We start from the raw sequence: 22,382 nt of genomic DNA, 5'->3' as shown, positions 1-22,382 counted from the left end.
ATGACAGCAGCAATAACAGTGTTCTTAATATGACAAAGTGTTTTGGTTAATGCCTTTAATGTTTATTTTTTAAATCATTGTATACCACTAGTCAACTAAATGAATATAACATGGCAAAGATGAATGCACATTTATATATTGATTCAATAGATTTATAGCATTTAAAAAAAAAACGTTATTGCATTTTGCGGAAAAAAGAATCAGTTTTTATAATACATTTTTGAAAATCAAATTATGGATTTGAATTTTTTATGTTATTATAAAGATGCTATGTGAAAGTTTGTAACAGAAAATAGTGGTTTTCATCTTGGTATAGAAAACACGTTTTTACCCAAAGTAGTCAAAATGTATTTATTGCGTTTTGGAACCAAACTCTTTTTATAAGGAACAGTTTAAAGGGGACATTTCACAAGACTTTTTTAAGATGTTTAAATAAATCTCTGGTGTCTCCAGAGTACAAAGTAAAGTTTTAGCTCAAAGTAGATAATTTATTATATCATGTTAAAATTGACACTTTGTAGGTGTGAACAAAACGGTGCCGTTTTGGGCGTGTCCTTTAAAATGCAAATGACTCTTTTAGTGCAAATGATCTCTGCACTAAATGGCAGTGTCATGGTTGGATAGTGCAGATTAATGGGTGGTATTATCCCCTTCTGACATCACACGGGGAGACAAATTTCAATGACCTATTTTTTTCAAATGCTTGCAGAGAATGGTTTTCTAAAACTAAGTTACATGGTTGATCTTTTTCACATTTTCTAGGTTGATAGAAGCACTGGGGACCCAATTATAGCACTTAAACATGAAAAAAGTCAGATTTTCATGATATGTCCCCAATTTAACTATTGTCAGGTCTAGCTTCGATATGTTTTTCATCAACAAGTGCTGAATGAACAAACTTGGACAGACAGGAAAAGGTGGGTGATTTCTTACTCTCAGCACATTTCTCTCAGATGTTTTGACTTGTAAAGTCCACAGACAGCATGCATGATATATCTTATATTGTCCTGTTCTGTGTAATATCTCTAAAAGGTAAGTTACCATAATTTAAATCTTTATGTTTTAATGCATTACATTATAGATGTTTGAACTACAGAAGTTGTACATTTATAGCAATAGCCAACAATACACTGTATGGGTCAAAATGATAGATTTTATTATGATAATAATTAAAGGTTATGTTCCAATTAATTTCCTACACTTTAAAAACAAACTGTGATAAATAGCACTAAAAGTTCCCTGGCTCGTAATCACAGGGGAACCATTTTAAGTGCCATTTAGCACAGATGAAGTACCCTATTGTGCTATATAGAACCATATCTGGTGCTATATGGTGGTGCTATATCACCCCCGGATATTTCTTAATAGTTTTTTTATTGTGTACCGTAAATATATCAAAACTTTATTTTTGTGAGTGATTGCATCAGCTTGAGTGATTTTCTCAATATTTAGATTTTTTGGGACCATTTGATTCCAGATTTTTAGTTGTATTTTGCCCAAATATTGCCATATCCTAACAAACCATACATCACTAGAAAGCTTATTCAGCTTGATGTACCTGATGTATAAATCTCAATTTAAAAAAAATACCCTTATGACTGGTTTTGTGGTCACATATGCCATAATAATTTTAGATAAAGTGTATGTTACATTTGTATGTAAAATTGGTGTGTTGTGTGAGGCATGCAATAGTTGTTTCAAATGAGCATTTTTAGATGTGACTGCTTTTTCAGTGACGGCCGGTACAGTTTCTCAGTTTCCCCAGTCAGTGGATGTGAGCTTGGGTGATACAGTGACCATATACTGCCACCTGAACAAAGTGCAGTCATTATGTCACACAGTGGCTTGGCTCCGAGTGGATCCAGTGAATGGAGAGACGCACACGGTACAGGTTCCTCCTCAGAGTACAAATCAGATGCAGAGCTCAGTCTGTTCAGTTTCAGTCTACAATGCAACAGAACAGGACTCTGGGACATATTACTGCATCGTTTTAGACCGTGAGCAAATGTACCTTGGGAATGGCACAACTGTCATTGTTAAAGGTAATAAAAATTCCCAACTACAACCTTATACAGTAACTTATTCTTGTTTGTTTGAAGGCTCATGTTTTTATACGTAACTGGGATTGTATTCCTTTTATTTATAGGGAGACATATATCCTTCTTGGTGTTACTTTAAAGGAAAAGTTCACACAAATTTAAAAAATAATCTCAGTTCACTCTCTAACCCTTATGCCATCCTAGATGTACAAGACTTCCTTTCTTTAGTTATACACACAAAAATAATTTTATTTTAAAATGCCATCATGTTTTCTTATTATGTGGGAGATAGTTGTTGTGACTGTTTTCATATACATGATTCATTACAAGAACCAATGAGATTCAAAATTATTTGCTACCCAGTCTCACGAAATTATGTACCTATAGTCACATAATTTTTTTAATTCTTTTTCTTGATACTGTCACGAATTTCTGCGTTTTTTTTCGTAATCGTATCACAAATGTCTGTTTAATTTATGTCATTGTCATGTATTGGTTACTCAACTGCTTTTTTATTTTCAAACCATTGTTGCTTCGGTTTAGGGTTAGATTTGGTGTTTGCGTTATATGTCACTTTAAGTATTGGTTTATACTATTTTTTCTGATTTATTTTTTATATTTTCAAATTTTTAAACCATTGTCGCCTGGCGTTAGGGTTAGAGTTGGGTTTGGGTAAGGATGTCATTTTATGTAAATCTGACCCTAAACCGAGGCGACAATGGTGAGAGGTTGGGACAGGACAGTTGAGTAAAAAATACATGACAATGACACAGAAATTCGTGATCTGATCAAGAAAAAAACGCAGCAATTCGTTACAGTGTCACGGAAAATAATAAAAAAAATGACATGACTATTAGGGTACGTAATTTGGTATTAACCTGTCGCTAGCCTACGATTTTATCCCACTGATCTATATGTTTCTATGAAGTTGCAACATATCATTCACTAAGTAAGCTCAAAATATTTATAATTTTCTCTCGCAAATGCTTTGTTCTGCTTCAAAAGATTTACAAAAAGCACTGGAGTCATTTGGATACTTTAATGGTGTATGTATGGGCTTTCTATAAAGCCACACAATGTTGAGCCCCATACAGTATGTGACCTTGGACCACAAAACCAGTCATAAGGGCATTTTTTTTTTAGATTTATACATCATCTGAAAGACCCTGGTTTTGTGGTCCAGGGTTACATACCAGTGGCGGCCGGTGACTTCTGTTTTTTTATTGAGGGTGCTCGATGCAAAGTTCGTCACAACATGTATGTAGCCCGTCGTGTGTGTGGTTCCCTTTTTCAAAATATGTATTCTGCGCATTGAGACATCCTGTGTTCATCACGTGTCTTGTCAAAATAAGTGCCTGCTGCAGACGCGTCTAAAGGGTTTATGATAAAAGAGACGCTCGCGTTTGCCAGATACTCGCTTAATCTCATGCGTAATCACAGTTTATTGTTAAGGGAGTGTCTTGCATGAATTTTGTGAGTGTGAGCGTCTCTTTTATCATAAACGGTTTTGACGTGTGTGCAGCAGGCACTTAATTTAACAAAACACGTGATGCACATGATTCAACAAACACATATTTTGAAAACGCAAGGAACACACGTGACACCCTGAACACTAATTTTGAATTAGCGCCCCTTGGAGCATTCACGAGCCGCCACTGTTACATACACATACTGTATAAGAAGATAATGTGACTTTTTAATATAATGATGAAAGTGTCCACCAAATGCACAAATGTGATCTAAAAGTATGTTATTGACATGTTGTTGTTTATTGCAGAGACAGTGTCGATGCCATCTATTGAAATTATGGCATTTGCCAGCAGCAATGCTCACGACTCTACTGTGACTCTTCAGTGTGTGATTGAGCGATTTGCTCCATCACAGGTCCATGCGTACTGGCTCATAGGCAGTAAATGGGAGAATGGACAGATTGGGAGTATTTGGGAGCGAAACAGAGAGAACTCAGTTGGGAAAACTGTGAATCATGTGACAGTATCAGAAAAAGAGTGGAGGTCAGCTGGAGACTGTGCATGTGTTGTGAAGTTTGGCGGACAGACGTTTATCAAAACTCTGCATTATAATGGTAAATGTGTGAAATCTACTCTCTTCAAGACATTAAAGAATACATTTTATTAAAATGATCATTTATATAATTTGGAAGTTTGTGTAATTATAATAGAGTTTTTCATAGTTTATTTTTTTCTCTCTCAGATATCCAGGACCTCTGTTACACACTCATCAGTACACCACGAATTGTAGCACTGGTTACCGTTCTCTTCTTTTTTATTGTATTATTGATACTAACTGAATGCTACTAAAACACAATAACATTGTATTACACCCTTTAATATGTAAACATGGTTTACATCAAATAATAATAGATCATTAATTTATCATTTGACACAAAACCATAGGAACAGCTATAGAATAGGTCAGGTAAAAAACTATTTAATTGTAATTTGACAAAGGAGAAAAGTGAAACATTAATAACAAGCATTCTCATTATCATAAATACAGAAAGCATAGGTGTAATAATGTAAAGTAATAATGTTATTATTGAATCGAAAATGATCTCCAATTAAATAAAATGACAACAACAAAAAAATAATAAAAGATATAAAGATTTAGTTTTACCTTTATTGTTATCTGACTTTTGTGTAAACTAATTCATTAATATTGATTTAGTTAAAACAAGTAGTACAGTAGTTACGCTTCTCAAGCAAGCAACTAATGTAAGCCTTTATAGCATTGTTTCTTCTTCAAAGATGTTTTTTGCTTCACAATGCATCATGCATTTTCATGGCACTATTATATTTTGAGATGGTCACTATTATATATAGATGGCCACAAAAATGTCACATCTGACACAGATAGGATCATGTAAACCGGATGCCATAGGCTTTAATGCAGTCTGAGCCATCATCCTCCTCTAAACATTGAAGCATTTTTACACAGTGTTATATGTAACATATGCTTAAGGGTATATGCTTAAGGGGTGATTACTATAGTGATTTTTTTATAAATACAAGTAGGTGATCTTCTACTTTGCTGTATACAACGTGGGCCTCCCTCATGTGGTGAAACAAAGAATTGACAAACATGGGTGCTCTGGTTGTTTCGGCCGGTTGTTATAGGGCAACCCCGATATGTACTGGCAGTAGTGGGGGAAAACAGCTTAAACAGTTGGTCTTTGCTGGTCTCTTTGGCTAATCTGGATTATTGATTATTGAGGGGTTTTGTTAAGATTAACTAACACTAAACAATACATCTACAGCGATTATTAATCATGTTAATTAAGTACATTTTAAACATTTAAAAATCCAACAACTTCTCTGTATACCTTAATGTACAATGAATACTAAAATGAATAAATATTTTTAGTAAATTAACAAAAAATGCCTAAATGCTGCAAAAATAACATTCATGTTAGCTAATGCATTATTTAATGTTAACAAATGAGACTTATTGTAAAGTAAAAAAATATTTTGCAATGTTATTGGCTAAGTAAAAATAAAAATAAGGGTGATTTAAAATAATAAACTGTCAGGACCCGTCTGAAATCATGTGTTTTATTACATCTAGTCTTTGTGTCCGGGGTCCTGGCAGTACCATGTTTTATGTGGGAAATGTGTGGTTTAGTATTGAATTAGTCTGACCACGCATTTCCCGGGTCTCGTCACTTTTTCCCCGATCCCTTACATGTAATGATTTCCAGGTGTATGTAATTTACTTTCTCCCTATTTAAGAGTCCTTGTGTTTGTTGTCCAGTGCGCGTTCGTTTTGTTACAAGCCTTGTCGTGTTCCTGTGTTTATCCTCTGTGAGTATTTAAGCATTTCTAGTCTAGTCTGTTATATGTAGTCAAGAGTTATTGTTGGTTTATGTTTAGTTTAGTGTTAGTTTAGTGTTGCGTTCATCCTGTCTTGTTTTGCCCCCTCGTGGGTTTTGTTTTTCCCCTGTTTTGTTCAATAAATTATTTCATTTTTAGTTCTGTCTGCATTTGGGTTCGTTCTTGTCAAATCCTCACAATAAACAACATGTCCTTAATGTATAATATTGTACCCCTAAAGGTACAATATTTAAATGTGTTGTACCCATAAAAGTATAAAAAGGAATTTTTTAGGGTATACCCCCAGTGAAGAAAAGGTTATTTTTTTTCTGATAGTGTACGCTATGCATGCTTTTGTTGCTAAACTACTTGATGGCAACAGACACCTGTAATTATTAAAAATAAGACAAAACACGCGTAAGCAAAAGCAACTAAAAATCGATATAGTGTTTGGTTATTTTCTAGTTATGCCAAGATCTACAGTATTATATTTGATTTGCTAGAAATTATGAGTGGTTGACCTTTAATTATTGTTGTGGACAATAGGTTGAGAAGCTCTGGATAAGTTTGTGTGCCCTTCGTATTTAGCACATTTAAAGCAGAAATGTCAATGCAGGCCAGTGGTTTTCAAACTGTGGGTTGCCAGATTGTGTCTGAGGGCCTCCAGTTGTATGACATTTTATAAAATACATGAATTTTTAAATATATAAGTTTGTTGTTTTATGTCACAATTTTTTCTTTGGTGCGCAAACAGATGCACTCTACACGAGGTTTGAAAAAAGTTCAAAAACCACGGATGCAGGCTAACTAGGTGTTCAATTTCATGCATAACGCTGTCATTTTTTTTGACCATCTTCTGTAAATCTGCAATGCTGTTTTGATCTAACCACACGTGAGATGAAAAAAGCAGCAGGGCAAACAGAAGAAGGTCAATGTGCAACGCCTACATCTTCGTTTTAACAAACAAACAATATAGTTTCTCCACCCTGCACTTCAGACACGGCAATATCACATATGAACTATACTTTTTGACGTTAACCTCCTAAGACCCGAGCTTTGGTTTGGCTTACATTTTAGATTTCTTTCAGCTTTTTGCAGTAAGGAAGAAACAATAAATATAATAACCAAATATTTTTCTTTGAACATGAAGCAGTGCAATTGTCCACATTTGTGTACAACAGGTTACACAGAATTAAGTATTATGGTGCAAACAACAAAAAAATGTATGTCCACATATGTAGACACACCAGGTCTTAGGAGATTAATTATATAAATGCAGTTTAATTGCAAAAGAAATGGGGTATCTTGCATTTAATCCTGTTTCATTCTGAGTAATTGTTCAAAGAGTAACCAATCACAAATCACCAAAATTAAATAATTTGCAATACAGTACATACACAAAATATATGTTTATTTAATTACATTAACACAAAGTACTTTAAGGTGTGCATAATAAATACTATGAATACTGCCTAATAGGAAAGAGAAAAATAAATCTGAATTGTAGGCAATGCACTTTTCCTGTTACCAACAGTATACATACATGAACCATTGTAACACGTTTTTATGTGATTGAGTAATTACAGCAAAAGTTGTTGCAAATGGACATTGCATGCAGGTGTTAAGATCCGTGTCGTGAGGCCCTCGTCTCTAACATCCTGTTTATGCAGGATCTTAGGTCTAACCACACTGAGAGTATAAGGCTACAGTGGGACGGCCATACATTTTTTTTTTGCCATGCACTGTGGTTTTTCACCCCTTCACAGCAAAAACCTATAGTACATGCATATGAACACTAGATCAAGGTTGTTTATAGTGTAGTATTGTACATAAAGACGTAAGCTTTTGATCAACATTGTCAATCAACAAAGTAATCTTGTTTCACTGTCATAACTTATACCCCAAAACAGATGCTAGCAGTTTCTTTCTAACATGTTTGTAGCATAAAAGTTTTATATTTTATCTGTATAAGATTCAAGTAAACAATTATTTTTATTTGTCTCTTTCAACTGACAGTAAGCTACTGATAAGCTACAAATCTCTTGCTTGACACAATAATTTAAAATATTTTAATGCAGACATATGAAAAACTCTGGCAAAAGGATTGTGAAAGAACTAAACTAAGTATTTGATGGCCAACCAAGTGGCAATATCAGTGGCTTAATATTATAAATTTATCTACAATTTATTGGGATACACGTTTTCTTTCTTACATTTTATTTCAACACTTTTCCATCAGCTGATGGTCTACGCCGACACCCTGAAAAAAGAAAATATATATTTTGTATGACTAAAAATTGAATGTTATACCTTTACACACTGTTCTACACTGAAAAAAGCAACTAATGCAATCTAAAGTATCGTCATTATTAAAATAATATTTTGGCACATACAGTCATAAATATACAGAAAACTTTTCACTAAGGTTCAATTTATAACATTTTACATAATTAATAATAAAAATAATGAACTAATTAATTCATAATAATTGTATTTGTGATGTTATGTATGTTTTCTACTGACTGCTTTTACAAGAAATGTTTAAAAAAAACATGATGTAATGTTTATAAAGGTGTAATAAACGAAATATGATTACTCATATTATGATTAATATGATTACTTAAAAAATAAATGATGGGCGTGTTTTCTAATGCATGTTGTAATATAATATAGCAAGGTTTTGTGACACTAAATTGCACAGTGTAATAAATTATAGATTTCCAAAATATATAAAAAAACACTGTTACAGACATTCAAATGTGTTATAGCACACTGCGATCTCTATACACAGCAAAAAAATGTTTGCTATATTTCATCAAATATAATTTCTTGTCCTCTTACCACTACAGATGAACTTTCTTCTCTCAGTGTGCTCTTTTTATCTGTTAAACGGACAAATATAAAGAGATGATCATTATATGTTGGCAGTTTGTACTGTACAGATACTGTAGAGACTTAGCACATTTATTGTGATACACAAAATAGTCGTATTGAGCGATGCAGGTTTATGATAAAAGGTCATATTACCATAGCTAGAACTTTTGTAATGCGCATCTTTTCGTTTTAACCTGAGAAATGAAAAATTATTGTTCTTGGGTTTTTTTATCATACATTCATGATATTGTTTTTGAGTTTGGAGTAGTTATAAAATACTGACCCTCTGGATGTTTTGGACACATGCATTTCTGAAAATTGTTAAATGTGCTTGAATTAAAAACATGACACAGTGTTTATACAAAATTTATACAACATTATATCCAGAACAGTCAAACAAACCAAGAGTAATAATCTCAATAATGATTGAAACATTTAAATTAAATGTCGCAATATATTTGTAATAGCTGTGATGTAAGGAGTGAACAGAGTAAAACCACACTAGCATACAGGCAAGAAAAGTTCAACAATACTGTACAATATACAATAAAAGCAGATTTTTACTTGAAATAATACAAGGATAACTTATACAGTTAATGCTAGATTGGGGCAAGTTGACACATTTTTAAAGGTTACAATTATGTGTAATTTATTGTTTTATCATGTGGTTTGAAAATAACATTTATATTATATTATATTATATTAAAATACTTTGCTGCCTTAAAATTTCTGTTAAATCAATTTTTAAATCAGATTTACAAGTCATGTCAACAGAGATGAGTTGTCACAACTTATAAAATTAAGTTGACTTTTCTCAACTATATTTTATAAGTTATAACAACTCACCTGTAGTTATAAGAACTCATCTCTAGTCGAGATAAATAATAGTAAGTTGAAATGACTTGTAAATCCGAGTTGATTGAACAAAAAATTTTAAGGCAGCAAAGTATTTTTACAGTGTATCAACTTCTAACAAGTCAAAAAGTTTAAATGACTTATTAGGCTAATTCAGCTAGTTTAAAGGTATTTAATTATGAATTAAAATATGTCAAATTTACACCGTAAAGGGCTTACCTCGGTATAAAGACACGGAGATCAAAATGGTTACAACCAAGCTGAGGGCTGCAGCTCCGCAGCCGCCGAACAGAAGCAACGAGCACATTTGTTTGGATCCTGGATGTTCTGGTGATGATCAGAGTACAGTCATTATAAGTACACATATCACTTTATTATTGTTGAATTGCTTGTAGTGATTCAACTTTGGGCACATTCTAAACTTATGAAAGTAATCACACTCGGGCCTACAACATTTCTCCTGGTGTTTCTCTAACACTTTCAAAGTTCACGTACCCCATTTTATCAGTGTTTTCGAGATGTTTTTGCCGTCATATTCAGCAGTGCAGTTAATTTCATCGCCGCTGTTCCACTCCCCTACAGTTAGGGAAATATGAGCACGAGTGAACTCTTTGGCTGAATCTGTGTCGTCTGTCCAGGCTGACTCGATCCATCCAGCGCGCTCTTTATCACCGATTATCCAGAACACGCGGACCTGAGACGGGACAACTCCACTCACAAGGCACTGCAGTGAGACCTCTGATGTATCCATCTCATTGGGTGAGTAGAGGATGGATAGTTTTGGTTCAGATTGATCTATAAAAGAGAACAAAGTTAAGTCATCAAGTGAAAGGGTTATTTTACCAACAGTATTGTGGGTAATTATTTTCTCCAGAATTACCTGTAACGATCACCTTGCTTCCATTGCCAATAAAAGTTAGTGAACTATGCTGGCCACTGCAATAATACATGCCTGAATCCTTTAGGGTCAAGTTTTTGATTGTTAAAATGCAAGTTTTATCACCTTGCTTACTGGTGTCAGACGGGCTATACGTCATCGGCACGAGTTTATTTGTTCTTGGATTTATCTTATACCAAGAGGTGGAATGACAGAAGGGAACTATGTTTTCATATGTACACTTTAATTCAACTGTATTACTGACTGACACGTGTATGAGTTCTGGAGATTGAGTCAAGATGTTCGCTGCAAATGAAAATAAATTGCATTAACATTTACATGTGCATTTCCACACAGTCTGACATTTAAAAAAAATATATGGTTAATTTTTTTGGTGTTTATGAGTCACATCTGGATGATTGATATAATTGCGATAAGAATGACTTACCATGTGTAGCAGAAATGCAAAAACATAAAAGCAGCGAAGAGCACATCCAGATACACATGTTTACTGTTTTACAGAGTCTGATGAATTTCCTTTTAAAGGAATGCAATCTTAATGTTAAACACAGTGAGAGTACGCAAATGGGCTGCAAAGAGAAAAAAATCTTTACACAACTCTCCAGTGGGTGGACCCAGCATTCATTTTGACAAAACCACAAAAGCAAGTGGCACATTACAGCTTTGTATAAAGGTACAGGCTTGCTATGTTGATCATGATACTTTTTGGGAAACATGTTGTGAGTGCCTTTATACTATAGTATCTAGCTTACATTTAATTAAGTGATTCAGGATAATGGGCTATGGTTTGATCACTTTAATCTCTTCAACTAACTGCTTGGTGCATCTGCATTACCTTGAAATACAGTTTTAGTCAATGTGTTACTCTATACAAAGCTCCAAAATGTTAAGTGATAATAAACGCATAGTTTTTTATTTACATTTATTTGACAGACTCTTTAATCCAAAGCAATTTACAGTTACAGTTCAATGTAACATTTCTGTTTCTTTTACTAGATTGGCCATTGCCTATTCTTAATTCAAAACAGTATTAAATGTACAATGCAGAGAAAGAGTATGTATAAGTATTTATAATATATACAATTATAAGTTTTTTTTGCAGTTGAAAATATCTTTCATTTTAATATTTTTAAACCTGCAGGTTTACGGTGTTGTAACATAAGTTTTTCTTCCAATGCGTCGTGAATATAAATGCTTTAAAATATATATTTTTAAAATATATATTTTTTTAATATATTTCAAAATATACAAAAACATGTAAACATATTTGAAAATATATTTCAGTACATATATTTTTTGGCCATTTTTGTATATTTTGAAATATATTTAAAATTATATTTAAAAATCTTTTTTGCTGTATGCGATGTTCAGTTGTGTTGGTTACTAGACAATCTTCTGGATGCTGTTGTTTGATGTGATCTAACCACTCGTAAGTGAGATGAAAGGACAACATGATGAGAAAAGAAGGTCAATGCTCAACACCCTCACCTTTCTTTACAAACTCACATTAGTTTCTTTACACACATCAATTCCCTTTTAATGTATGCAGTATCACGGTAAACATAAAACTTTATGAATATGACCTTTTTGTTTGTTTCTTTAATTTTTCTTAACGCCATAATATTACCATTTTAACAGAATATCATGTTTCAGTATTTATGGTGGCATTTTTTACATGACAGCTAGGGTATTTTACAGTATTCATTTAAGCTTGCAAAACACTGTGTTGTCAAGGTTGGTTGCAATATAGGCTACGTAAAGGCGCGTTGTGTAACTTTTATAAGGATCTCTTAACAGAAATGCAGTATACAAAACTATATCATCAGTGGTGTATAGCCTAAAGACCATACATAATGAATTGTATTGTTTTTATTACCTTACAAGGAGCCATTTTGATCTACATACACCGCGGGTCTTCTTACATGGAAGTCGCTGTCATGTTTCTACAGCACCCCTAAACGGACAAACTGCAACACAGTGCGTTTCGTCCCTAAGTTGTCTCAGACGATGACATGTTTGTTCTGTGGCGACTACCATATGTGTTTTGAAATTGGGGGGTGATCTGTTGGTTGCAATTTGCAATCTTACCACTAGATGCTGCTAAAATTTACACCACCTATCTAACATTTTTGTTGCAATACTATTATTGACCTGTGGATGACAGTATGTGGAATACATAGACCATGGATATGTATATAAAGGCTAGATGGCTGAAGGCGGAGTCCCTAACGGCATCACCTGGCGGCCATCTTACCACAGGCAGCTCGCTCACTCGTAGCATTGAGTTTAATGCTGCAGGTACTTTTAAATGACCATAACTTGCTCAATTTTCTACCAATTTCTCAAACGGTTTGGTTTCTTACAAACGTTATTAACGTGGCTATAATTCTGGATGCTTTAACATGTTTCATGAATTTTTTAGTATAAGTATCCATTGTCATAGGTAGGCCTACATCTCTGACGTTTATAACACACCAAACCATTTGAAAATCGTTAAGTTATGGTCATATAAAAGTACCTGCACCATTAAAACTCAATGCTACGAGTGAGCGAGCGCCCTGTGGTAAGACGGCCGCCAAATGCGGAAGTTGCACTTAAATGGCCAGCAGAGTGGGCGAGACATCTAGCCTTTATACATATCTATGACATAGACTGTAAAAAAAGATGGATGACACAACGCTGCTTCCTTCCATTGTAATGAACTGAATGAAAAATGTACAGCAATGGACGCTGACATGTTACGCAAAAATATCAGTTTGGAGCCAAGGCGTGCACAGAAGGAATCGTTCTTGGAGCCCAATTCAACCATGCCCCTTGAAATTTGACTGACTTGCTAAAATAAGGTAAAGTTAATACAAATCATTTTGTCAGTGTGAAATAACACAGAAATCGAAAATTAATAGTTAGTTATATCTTATCATATATCTTATCATATATCAGCGTAATAGAACTACCTTAAAGGACCAAAACCATCTTTTGGAAAATTTTATTGGAAGTGTAATTTATTTTTTAATTTTGACACGGGCGTTTATTTGGATGGAGAGGGCGGGGTTAATGACTTGTACTGCATCCAGCCACCAGGTGTTTAGAACTAAAACACATGTCCTTCAATTATGCAAGTTTCAATGAGGCATATAACTTTTTCTTATATACCGGTCAATTTGTGTGAAATTTGTGTTTACTTTGGGGGGGGGGGTTACCTTACACATAGGCCTACAAAAGTTTTACACACAAAATTCAATCCTGTGTACCCTGAATTTTATGACTGAAAAAGTCTTACATTAAAGCAACACTAAAGAGTTTTTGCTCTTTGCTCCCCCTACAGGTTAGAAGCTGAATTGTCCATTACCACTGTCGTAAATAATTTAGCCTACTGCAGCATAGCTGGCTCTGATTGGATTGTAGGTCTGCCGTAAAGCAAGTTTTTGTATTTCTCACTCGAACTACAGGACCTGATGGTTGGAAACTTCTTTAGTGCGGTTTTGGCCGAAAGAGGGCTGCAAAACGAATGTGAAAGTGCCGTTCACCCTGTTTCGAGTGGATGAACGACTGATACTTTTTTGGAGACGTTATTTTAAGGTTAACAAAAACTCTTTGGATTGCTTTAACGGCCAAAAATTAGCAGGCTAATGTTAACAGTTTTTAATAACTTTTGCAAAAATAACAAAGGCAGAAAATCCAAAAACGATTGTTGAATGTTTGTTTACATTTGTATTTATTATACAGCATTGTGTTTCTCTCCAAAGATCTGTGATATATCTGTTCATTTCCATACTAACAAACATATTTTACACTCTATTTCACATACATCAAATATTATTTTTATTCCTTATCCACTGTTGTATTTTTACCTTTAATTAACACAAACAAAACAAACATGCCAGTGAACTTAACCATAAATTGATTCCCTTTCTTTAACAGTTTATAGACAAAAATGCTTCAAGACATAGCCAATAAACCTTTTACCAAAACTAAAAACTTAATGTTTACATTTGTAGTCCGTCATCTAATTAAGGTGCAAATCGAGGCCCAAACTCCTATATTCAACTTCCTGTTGATGTAAGAAGTCATTAGTGAAATAAATGTAAATCATAGACCTAAAATAAAATTCCTGGTCTGAACGAAATGCTAATTGATAAAGCCTGTCTGTTATTCTGCTTTTTATGTTGTTCCAGTAAGGAAGGTGAATAGCATGCTGTTACAGTATATGCAAAATGTACATAATCTGAACTTAAATTTAGCTGCAATAGAGAACATTTGAATGTAATAATGATAGATATTACCGTGGTTACAGTGTGTTTATCCTCCAGACCTGAAATAATAAACAATTCAATTACACATTTAGATTTTTCAGAATTAGTTAAATATCAAACATTTGTGGTTTAATTTTGTTTTGCCAAAGTAAGCAAGTAGGCCTAAATATCCCCTGATGTGCACAAGGAAACTATTTTCGGCTTTATTTGTGTAAAACTTGTAATGTGTTGTGTTTTTACCTCGGCATAAATAAGTAAATGTGATCATTATCAGAACAATGATAAGAAATGCTGCTACAGGCCCCACATACAGCAACAGTCTGCACGCTGAATATGAGTCTGAAAAGTAAAATTTGTGTGTTGATTGAGAAATTAAATAATTACTAATATTAAAGTATGTTTTGTAAAAGGGTTTAAATCGTTTTAAGGGGTAGTTCACCCAAAATGAAAATTCTGTCATCATTTTCTCACTCTCGTGTTGTTACAAACCTGTATTAGCCTAATTATTTATTTTCCTGATAAACATGAAGGAAGATATTTTGAGGAAGGTTTGTAACCAAACTGTTCATGACCCTGATTCACTTTTATAGGATTCTTTTTTCTTCTTTGATAATGAATAGGGCACATGATCGGTTTGAACACAGAAATGTATACAGGTTTGTAAAACGTGAGAGTGAGTAAATGATGAAAGAATTTTTATTTTGGGGTGAACTATAACTTTTCAACTTTTAGAGATGCTTGTAAACGCACTTAATTTCGGGACCATTGTCCATGTCTGAGCTGGCATAAGTGTGAGCTCGGATGAATTGTATAAAGTAGGCCTATATTAAAGTTATGTAACAAGACACTAACAGTAAAGTATTTAACAATTCTAGACATGTAAATTAGCCTTTTGATTTTTTTTATTAATGATTACACATTTTAGCCTCTGATTATACCGATTTTGTACCCATGATAATAAAGACAAAAACAAATAAAGACAAAAAACTACCCATCCAATGAGGTTGACTGTCCTTCACCATTGTTAATTTTTCACTCCTTTTAAACTCTTTTCCTGCCCTATCAGTTATATTTGGCAAGGAGCATAAATACATTAATTCATAGCTAATAATATTGATTGTTCTATGGGGGAAAATGTGGACTAATTTGTGGGACCAACCTTTCAACCGTTGGTTCTCTGATACTTTTAAAGTTCGCTTATCCCATTTTATCAGTGTTTTCGAGATGTTTTTGTCGTCATATTCAGCAGTGCATTTTATTTCATCGCCGCTGTTCCACTCCTCTACAGTTAGGGAAATATGAGCACGAGTGAACTCTTTGGCTGAATCTGTGTCGTCTGTCCAGGCTGACTCGATCCATCCAGCACGCTCTTTATGACCAATCATCCAGAACACGCGAACCTGAGACGGGACAACTTCACTCACCAGACACTGCAGTGAGACCACTGATGTATCCATCTCATCTGGTGAGTAGAGGATGGATAGTTTTGGTTCAGATTGATCTATTAAAGAGAACAAAGTTAAGTCATCAAGTGAAAGGGTTATTTTATTAACAGTATTGTGGGTAATTATTTCCTCCTGAATTACCTGTAACGATCACCTTGCTTCCACTGCCGATAAAAGTTAGTGAATTATGCTGGCCATTGCAATAATACATGCCTGAATCCTTCGGGGTCAAGTTTTTGATTGTTAAAATGCAAGTTTTATCACCTTGCTTACTGCTGTCAGACTGGTTATACCTCATCGGCACGAGTTTATTCGTTCTTGGATTTATCTTATACCAAGAGGTGGAATGACAAAAGTTAACATTGTTTTCATATGTACATTTTAATTCAACTGTGTTACCGACTGAAACATGTGTGAGTCCTGGAGATTGAGTCAAGATGTTCGCTGCAAATGAGAATAAATTACATTAACATCTATACAAATGCAATTCTATGCTGACATTTAAAATAAACATATGGTTCAAAGACATTTTATTATGGCTCGCATAATTGATTAAACTTATGATTGAGGTTATTTAATTTTGTTTTTAATTACTTACAATTTAAAGCAGAAATGCAAAAACATAGCACCAGCCAACAGCACGTCCAGGAACACATGGTAACTTTAAAACTTTTAAAGTTGATGATGTTCTTTCCTTTACCTTAATGTAGTCTTAATGATTAAAGGCACTCAATGCAAGAGTTCTTATTAGTGCAAAAAATCTCTTCATGCAGTGGGTGGACCCTACTTACAGCCTAACAAACATTTGTGGTTTTGTTATAACAAAACCACAAAAGAGAAGTTGCACCACAGTGATATTTTTATTTTATATTTATTTTGCTTAGAAGTATACAGTTGCGTGCTATTTGCATTCAATTTGATACAGGAAATAAGGCCATGGATTTAATTTCAACCTTCAAAAACTGATTGTCTGGTGCAGTTATCTTTGACACAGACATAAGCTCCAAAATGATGAGTGATTAATGGCCAAGTGCAGTTCATTCATTATAAATCATCATCCATGAACCACTATTTATAATAGTTTGTTTGGTCTTTCTTTGTGTTGCACCTTTAATGCATAGTGAGATGGCCAATACAACAAACGGACACTATTAACACACTGACAGTTCTCTGCTGATCTAACCACACGTGAGTGAGATGAAAAGAGTGGAATTGTGAGGAAAGGCCAATGCACAACACCCACACCTTTGATCAACAACTGACACTAAACCCTTATGCACTTTGGCTCTGTTTTCATATGGCTAAATATGACATTTTATAAATATGACTATTTTAAGAGAATAATGACCATTTTCAAACATATTTATTGTGGTATGGTGTATTTTTGGTTATTAATTTTATAAGGCAGCTTGAAAATACTATATTGTCTATATAGGCCTATAAAATAAATAAGCATTTTTATTTTGCAGTATTATTATTGACTTCACAGTTCTCCGTTAAATTGGATGTTGTTGTTTGTTGTGATCTAACCTGACATATGTGAGATGGAAAGAGTAATGATGAAAGAATGCTAATGCACAACACCCACTCTTTTGATCACAAACTGACACGATACCCATCTACTGTGCACTTTAGATACCTTCATGTGTGCAAGGTACACTAATAAAGTGTCAGTTCCCTAAGACTATTCATTTGTGTGAAATCTGTTTTAAATCCATTTATAATAGTGTTGATGTGTTCACAAAATGCAAGAATAACAGAACAGTTAAATGTGTGTTTAAAATTTATTTTTAATTTATTATACAGCATAGCTATCACTTAATGGCTTATGTTGACATACAAACAGGACAATAAAATAATGAGCTTTTCATTTCATTGTTTATTCTTTATTTCTTGATTCACATTTTAAACGAAAATGATTTCATCTTATCACTAATTTACCACTCTACATTTTTATAACAGTCTGAAAACATGCAAACCTTTGCCTCAGCTGAAAACATAAAATTTAGATTTGTAGTTTTCATCTTTTTCTTGCACAAATTAGGCTCCACAATGTTCGTTCCAAATTTCTGTTGAAAAATAAATATATGGTCATTACTAAAATGTCATAACAAATACATTTGACTGAATTATGTAAACACACAATAATTCACAGTCAATTGATAAAAAAAACTAATGAAATCTGTAAATGTTCAGATCTTATAACTAATCGGTGCAATAGGGACTATTCGTTTAATAAGCTACACAACTAAAATTAACAATTTGTCTAAAATAAAGAAAATTAGTTAGTCTTAATAAGAATAATGACACCGTATCATTGCGTGTAGGCTTTATCCGCCGGCAGATCAAAAAATCAAATCGCCAATTAACAAATTTTAAGATTATTTTGCACACTTTTGCGCCAAAGTAAAAAAATACACAGTTGTGCTTAACTACCGTAAATGTCACCGAGAAGCCCAAGAAAATGTTATGCATGTGGTATTTTACCTCTTAAATACGATGATCACAGTTACAGCAATGATAAGAAATGCCACCGCGGAGCCCACATACATCAATAGTGAACAGATTGAAGTTGAGTCTGAAAGGTAAATTAGTTTAGTGTGTTAAGAACGAATTAAAGAATTGCAACTAAAGCGTTTTCACAATATCTTACCATATATTTGAAGACTTTTAGAGATTATCATTCCATTAAATTCGACAACACACTTAATTTCAGAGGCAATTGTCCATTCCTCAGCTGATACAGAAGCATGAGCTCGGATGAACGGTGTGAATGAATCACTGCCGTTTGCCCAATTTGACTCCGTCCATCCAGTGCGCTCTTTCTCTTCTATCATCCAGAACACGCGAGCCTGAGAGGTACCTACACCCATCACCACACACTGCAAGGAAATGACCAAAGGCTCTTCTGTCTCATCTGAAAGAGCATTGATGTCTGAGATGTAGGTTGTTATACTGGAGGGCTTTGCATTGGGATCTAGAAATCACCATCAGAATTAAGTTAGCCTATTTCACGAAAATAATATAAAAGAGTAAAGAATGTATTTAGAGAAGAAATTAGAGAAAGTATTTAAGCTGTGAGAGCAAAATTCCTTGTTGCACATTTTTAAGTTTAAGCAAATTGACTTAAACAAGTCATTTTAACTTTCTTGAATAGTGATGAGTTAGTTTAATAGGCTTAAGTTATTACAACTTTATTTTTATGATTTATAGCAACTTATAAATAATAATAAAAAATAATCACTTTAAACTTTATTTAAACTAAAACATTTTAGTGCCACAATGATTTTTACAGTGTATAGATTTTGTACCTATGGTAATGACGATAGATCCGTTGCCAATGTAAGACAAAACACTATATGATCCAGAGCAATAGTATGTGCCGGAGTCTTTTGGAGTTGCATTAGGGATTGTGAGGGTGCAATCAGTGGGACTTTTATTACCCAACACAGCTGTTACGTTTTTCATCTGCCCCGTTCTGGATACTTTGTACCAAGAAATCCTGTCACATAAAGACGCACCCATTGTGTTACAATTGAGAAAAATATCTCCACCGATTGGAACCTCGATAAATCCGGGAAACTGATACATATAGCTGCATACAGCTGCAAAAAATAAATAAACAAATAGATGTATTAAAGTCCACGCTGAAATAACAGAACAGCGAATTAAAATAAAAATAGCCTATTTAAATAAGTTAAATTGACAACAATGTCGTTCGATAATAAATGTACTTAAATATATTTTGTAAATAAGCATATTTTATCGAACTAAAGACTTAATACAAATTGGAAAAGTTGTGTTGCGCAGTAAAAACACACACACGTCCAAGTTTACAAAAAAAGTCAAAGCAATAACCATTGACTGCAGATTTTTATATTGGTCAAATAAGGCGGGAATCTATTCAAGCAAAAATCAATGCATGCTATTTCCATTAAAATTCATGCACTTACTTCTTATACCAAATAAGAAAAGTAGCACTGTCCCTGTCATGATGAAAAGACAAAATAACCCGCCCGGATGGCGTTTTTGAGAAACTGTCAACCCGCCCCTTCTATAAACCACACACTTAGCTCAACATCTTAGTATATGATGAAATAAACCTGTGACAATTTCATAGGCTACCCTTCTGATGAATTGTCTTTGTCAGATACAGATTAGATACAGTATAGGCCTACAATGATAACCATGCTTCTGCATTTTTTATGCTTTACCAGCTTTAAAACAAAACAAATTATTTTTGTAGTTTTTAATAGTATTAGAAATTAGTAATCGAGACAGTTTCTGTAGGCAGAATATGACAGTTTTTGTCTACCCACATCTTTGATTTCCATCAAAGCAGGCACTTATTATTACATAATATAGGCCCTATATGTAGTATGAGCATGACATGCTACTCTGGCACATACAATTTTGTTTCTAATTATCTCGCTATTATTTCCGCATTTTTATGCTTTTGTTAGAAGCTCGCGAGCAGTCGTTTGCTCCCAGAATCCATTTTCGAGGTCGGCGCTAAGCCACAAATCTCCTTTGCTCTTATTGGTAATCTTACTGACCGCTTGCCTGTTGTATTTCATGACCTACCTATTGAATCATTGAAAGCAATACAGTAGGCTACTGAGGACAGTGATCATTATTGAACCTATTGATTTACTTTATTTAAATGTTGTTTGAATATAACAGTGGTGCGCATTTTTAGAGAGGTCAAAAGTAATCACCGGCTTGTAAAGTGAATAAAGAGATCTACATTTAGGCAGCTTAACCCAATAGCCTGGGAAACACACGGAGCAGGTGCAATGACTGAACCCGAGGCTTCTCTGAGAGACGAATTGTGTTGCATAGCGGGCAGATGAGATTTTATTGTTGCTGTATCAAGGGTTTGCTTCTAGACAACACTTGTGCTTTTGTGCTGGATTTATTTTGGTTTCCATGACCACGAACGCTAAACTGAGGTTATAAGAAACACTTTGCATATCACTTGTCTTGCAAAAGCCAGGTAAGCTTAGTTTTGTATACATATACCGTTTGTGTGAATAATAATCCATTAACACAAATGCAACAAAGTACTAAATTTAAATGGTCGTTAAACAATAACATAATATATGTGCCTTTGGTGATATTATGTAAATCTTTTTTTTTATCACTTTGAAAATACTTAAGTTTAATAGGCAACCTTCTTACTCATCAGTTTGTTCTGAGTTGGACAAGATGCATATTGGAAGCACCTACCTTTATCCAATGTGGATAAGAAAGGTTTTTTTGGACAAGCATGTCACTGTTTAGACGTCTTTGGCTTACTGTGACAGTTATAACTGCTGTGGGAAAATAAATCCAGGAGGGCAAATTCCTCCCTCTTTGGACTACAAACACCACTTTTTAATTGGCATATTGTTAAAATCTCTTTGGTTAAAACCAGATAATCAGTATAATCAGCTTTTGTCGTTGTAGCAAGACCTGCACTGCGTGTCTGAATCAAATGCATTGTTGCAAACGCATAAATTGTCAAATAAAATGTTGATACAGAGGATTTAGTAATTTACAGTTAGGCCTCAGGGTTTAACGCTGTCCCGTGTTTGACCGCTAGATGTCGCTGTTGTAAAGCGTAACTGCTGACCTGCGCGTGCTTGGACACGACGATTACAAACGCTGGACACAAAAGACAGACTGTCAGCAACCTTTAAACGACCACGAGACACTTGAGAGGAAAACTACGAGTTCTGCCCCTAAACAGAGTTTTTTACATTATAGATTGACTATTGCATCGAGTAGCTTCTTCCGTTTGGAGATTTTTCGGAATCCAGATCCATCATAACAGACATTGCACAACATGATTGACCTCGGTCAGAAGCACACTTTGAGGTAAGCACAAACATTAAATCGTTGCATAGCCTTAATAAGTTAAAACTTATTGTTCGTGTGTTACAGTCGACCCAAAACTGAGAAGGGGTGACGTCTAAACCCACATTTTATGTTGCGTAACTGTGTTTGTGTGGACGGTTATTCAGTTCTCACGCAGAGTTGGGTTTTTGTGTGGAAAAGACTGATGACTTCGCGTTTCTGTTGTAACGTTAGTGGGTTGCTAAAACTTTGTTCAGCTGTCGAAAAAAACGACAGAAGGAAAACACGTGTTTCCCACATTTTATGCATGTTTTGTAGTGTGTTTGGTGGGCTTGTTTATGCTTGTAGTGTTT

At 34.2% G+C, this 22,382-nt stretch overlaps 4 protein-coding genes across 7 annotated transcripts in view; 2 read left to right on the top strand and 2 right to left on the bottom strand.

The window, feature by feature from the left end:
• The first annotated feature begins 302 nt into the window (after positions 1–302).
• LOC129454439 (immunoglobulin kappa light chain) lies at positions 303–5,574 on the top strand. The gene is made up of 4 exons (XM_055218967.2): positions 303–1,032; positions 1,734–2,042; positions 3,817–4,122; positions 4,251–5,574. Exons 1-4 carry the CDS (start codon positions 984–986, stop codon positions 4,355–4,357), a joined length of 771 nt encoding a protein of 256 aa, XP_055074942.2. The 5' UTR covers positions 303–983; the 3' UTR covers positions 4,358–5,574.
• Positions 5,575–7,250: 1,676 nt separating this feature from the next.
• Positions 7,251–11,052, bottom strand: LOC141351442 (immunoglobulin lambda-1 light chain-like). Of its 2 annotated transcripts, XM_073858165.1 has the most exons (9): positions 10,921–11,052; positions 10,476–10,778; positions 10,091–10,390; positions 9,815–9,922; positions 9,024–9,051; positions 8,894–8,934; positions 8,708–8,748; positions 8,080–8,126; positions 7,251–7,639 (listed from the first exon to the last, which is right to left on the bottom strand). In XM_073858165.1, exons 1-8 carry the CDS (start codon positions 10,976–10,978, stop codon positions 8,088–8,090), a joined length of 918 nt encoding a protein of 305 aa, XP_073714266.1. In that variant the 5' UTR covers positions 10,979–11,052; the 3' UTR covers positions 7,251–7,639; positions 8,080–8,087. The 2 variants fall into 2 exon arrangements, with proteins under 2 accessions (XP_073714266.1, XP_073714265.1); XM_073858164.1 differs by having other exon boundaries at positions 7,251–8,126.
• A 6,928-nt stretch (positions 11,053–17,980) lies between these two features.
• LOC129454918 (uncharacterized) lies at positions 17,981–21,868 on the bottom strand. Of its 3 annotated transcripts, none has more exons than XM_073858167.1 (5): positions 20,145–20,382; positions 19,635–19,796; positions 18,845–19,168; positions 18,679–18,769; positions 17,981–18,260 (listed from the first exon to the last, which is right to left on the bottom strand). In XM_073858167.1, exons 1-5 carry the CDS (start codon positions 20,182–20,184, stop codon positions 18,212–18,214), a joined length of 666 nt encoding a protein of 221 aa, XP_073714268.1. In that variant the 5' UTR covers positions 20,185–20,382; the 3' UTR covers positions 17,981–18,211. The 3 variants fall into 3 exon arrangements, with proteins under 3 accessions (XP_073714268.1, XP_055075484.2, XP_055075485.2); XM_055219509.2 differs by having other exon boundaries at positions 17,992–18,260; positions 19,503–19,796; positions 20,145–20,362; XM_055219510.2 differs by lacking the exon at positions 20,145–20,382 and adding an exon at positions 21,732–21,868 and having other exon boundaries at positions 17,996–18,260; positions 19,503–19,796.
• A 41-nt stretch (positions 21,869–21,909) lies between these two features.
• sema4ab (sema domain, immunoglobulin domain (Ig), transmembrane domain (TM) and short cytoplasmic domain, (semaphorin) 4Ab) overlaps positions 21,910–22,382 on the top strand; it is a 56,339-nt gene continuing 55,866 nt past the window's right edge. The window contains exon 1 of the mRNA XM_055219506.2: positions 21,910–22,050. The gene's annotated coding sequence lies outside the window, so the exon portion shown is untranslated. The remainder of the gene's footprint in view (positions 22,051–22,382) is intronic.

Source organism: Misgurnus anguillicaudatus, chromosome 20 (genome assembly GCF_027580225.2).
Source record: "Misgurnus anguillicaudatus chromosome 20, ASM2758022v2, whole genome shotgun sequence".
NCBI classification, from domain to species: domain Eukaryota; kingdom Metazoa; phylum Chordata; class Actinopteri; order Cypriniformes; family Cobitidae; genus Misgurnus; species Misgurnus anguillicaudatus.
The sequence above is the reverse complement of the archived record's forward strand: the minus strand, read 5'-3'. Positions and strand labels throughout refer to the sequence as shown.

What these genes read in the sequence shown, in the direction of transcription:
- LOC129454439 (XM_055218967.2), top strand. Translation starts at nt 984, where the DNA reads ATGCATGATATATCTTATATTGTCCTGTTCTGTGTAATATCTCTAAAA. An exon ending in CTGTGTAATATCTCTAAAAG is followed by an intron (nt 1,033 to 1,733) that starts GTAAGTTACCAT and finishes CTGCTTTTTCAG; the next exon opens with TGACGGCCGGTACAGTTTCT. An exon ending in CAAAACTCTGCATTATAATG is followed by an intron (nt 4,123 to 4,250) that starts GTAAATGTGTGA and finishes TTTCTCTCTCAG; the next exon opens with ATATCCAGGACCTCTGTTAC.
- LOC141351442 (XM_073858164.1), bottom strand. Translation starts at nt 10,978, where the DNA reads ATGTGTATCTGGATGTGCTCTTCGCTGCTTTTATGTTTTTGCATTTCT. An exon ending in TTGCATTTCTGCTACACATG is followed by an intron (nt 10,779 to 10,920) that starts GTAAGTCATTCT and finishes TTTCATTTGCAG; the next exon opens with CGAACATCTTGACTCAATCT. An exon ending in AAGAAAGTTCATCTGTAGTG is followed by an intron (nt 8,127 to 8,707) that starts GTAAGAGGACAA and finishes TTCTTTTTTCAG; the next exon opens with GGTGTCGGCGTAGACCATCA.
- LOC129454918 (XM_055219509.2), bottom strand. Translation starts at nt 20,184, where the DNA reads ATGACAGGGACAGTGCTACTTTTCTTATTTGGTATAAGAA. An exon ending in TTTCTTATTTGGTATAAGAA is followed by an intron (nt 19,797 to 20,144) that starts GTAAGTGCATGA and finishes TATTTTTTGCAG; the next exon opens with CTGTATGCAGCTATATGTAT. An exon ending in TAAAAGTCTTCAAATATATG is followed by an intron (nt 18,770 to 18,844) that starts GTAAGATATTGT and finishes TTTACCTTTCAG; the next exon opens with ACTCAACTTCAATCTGTTCA.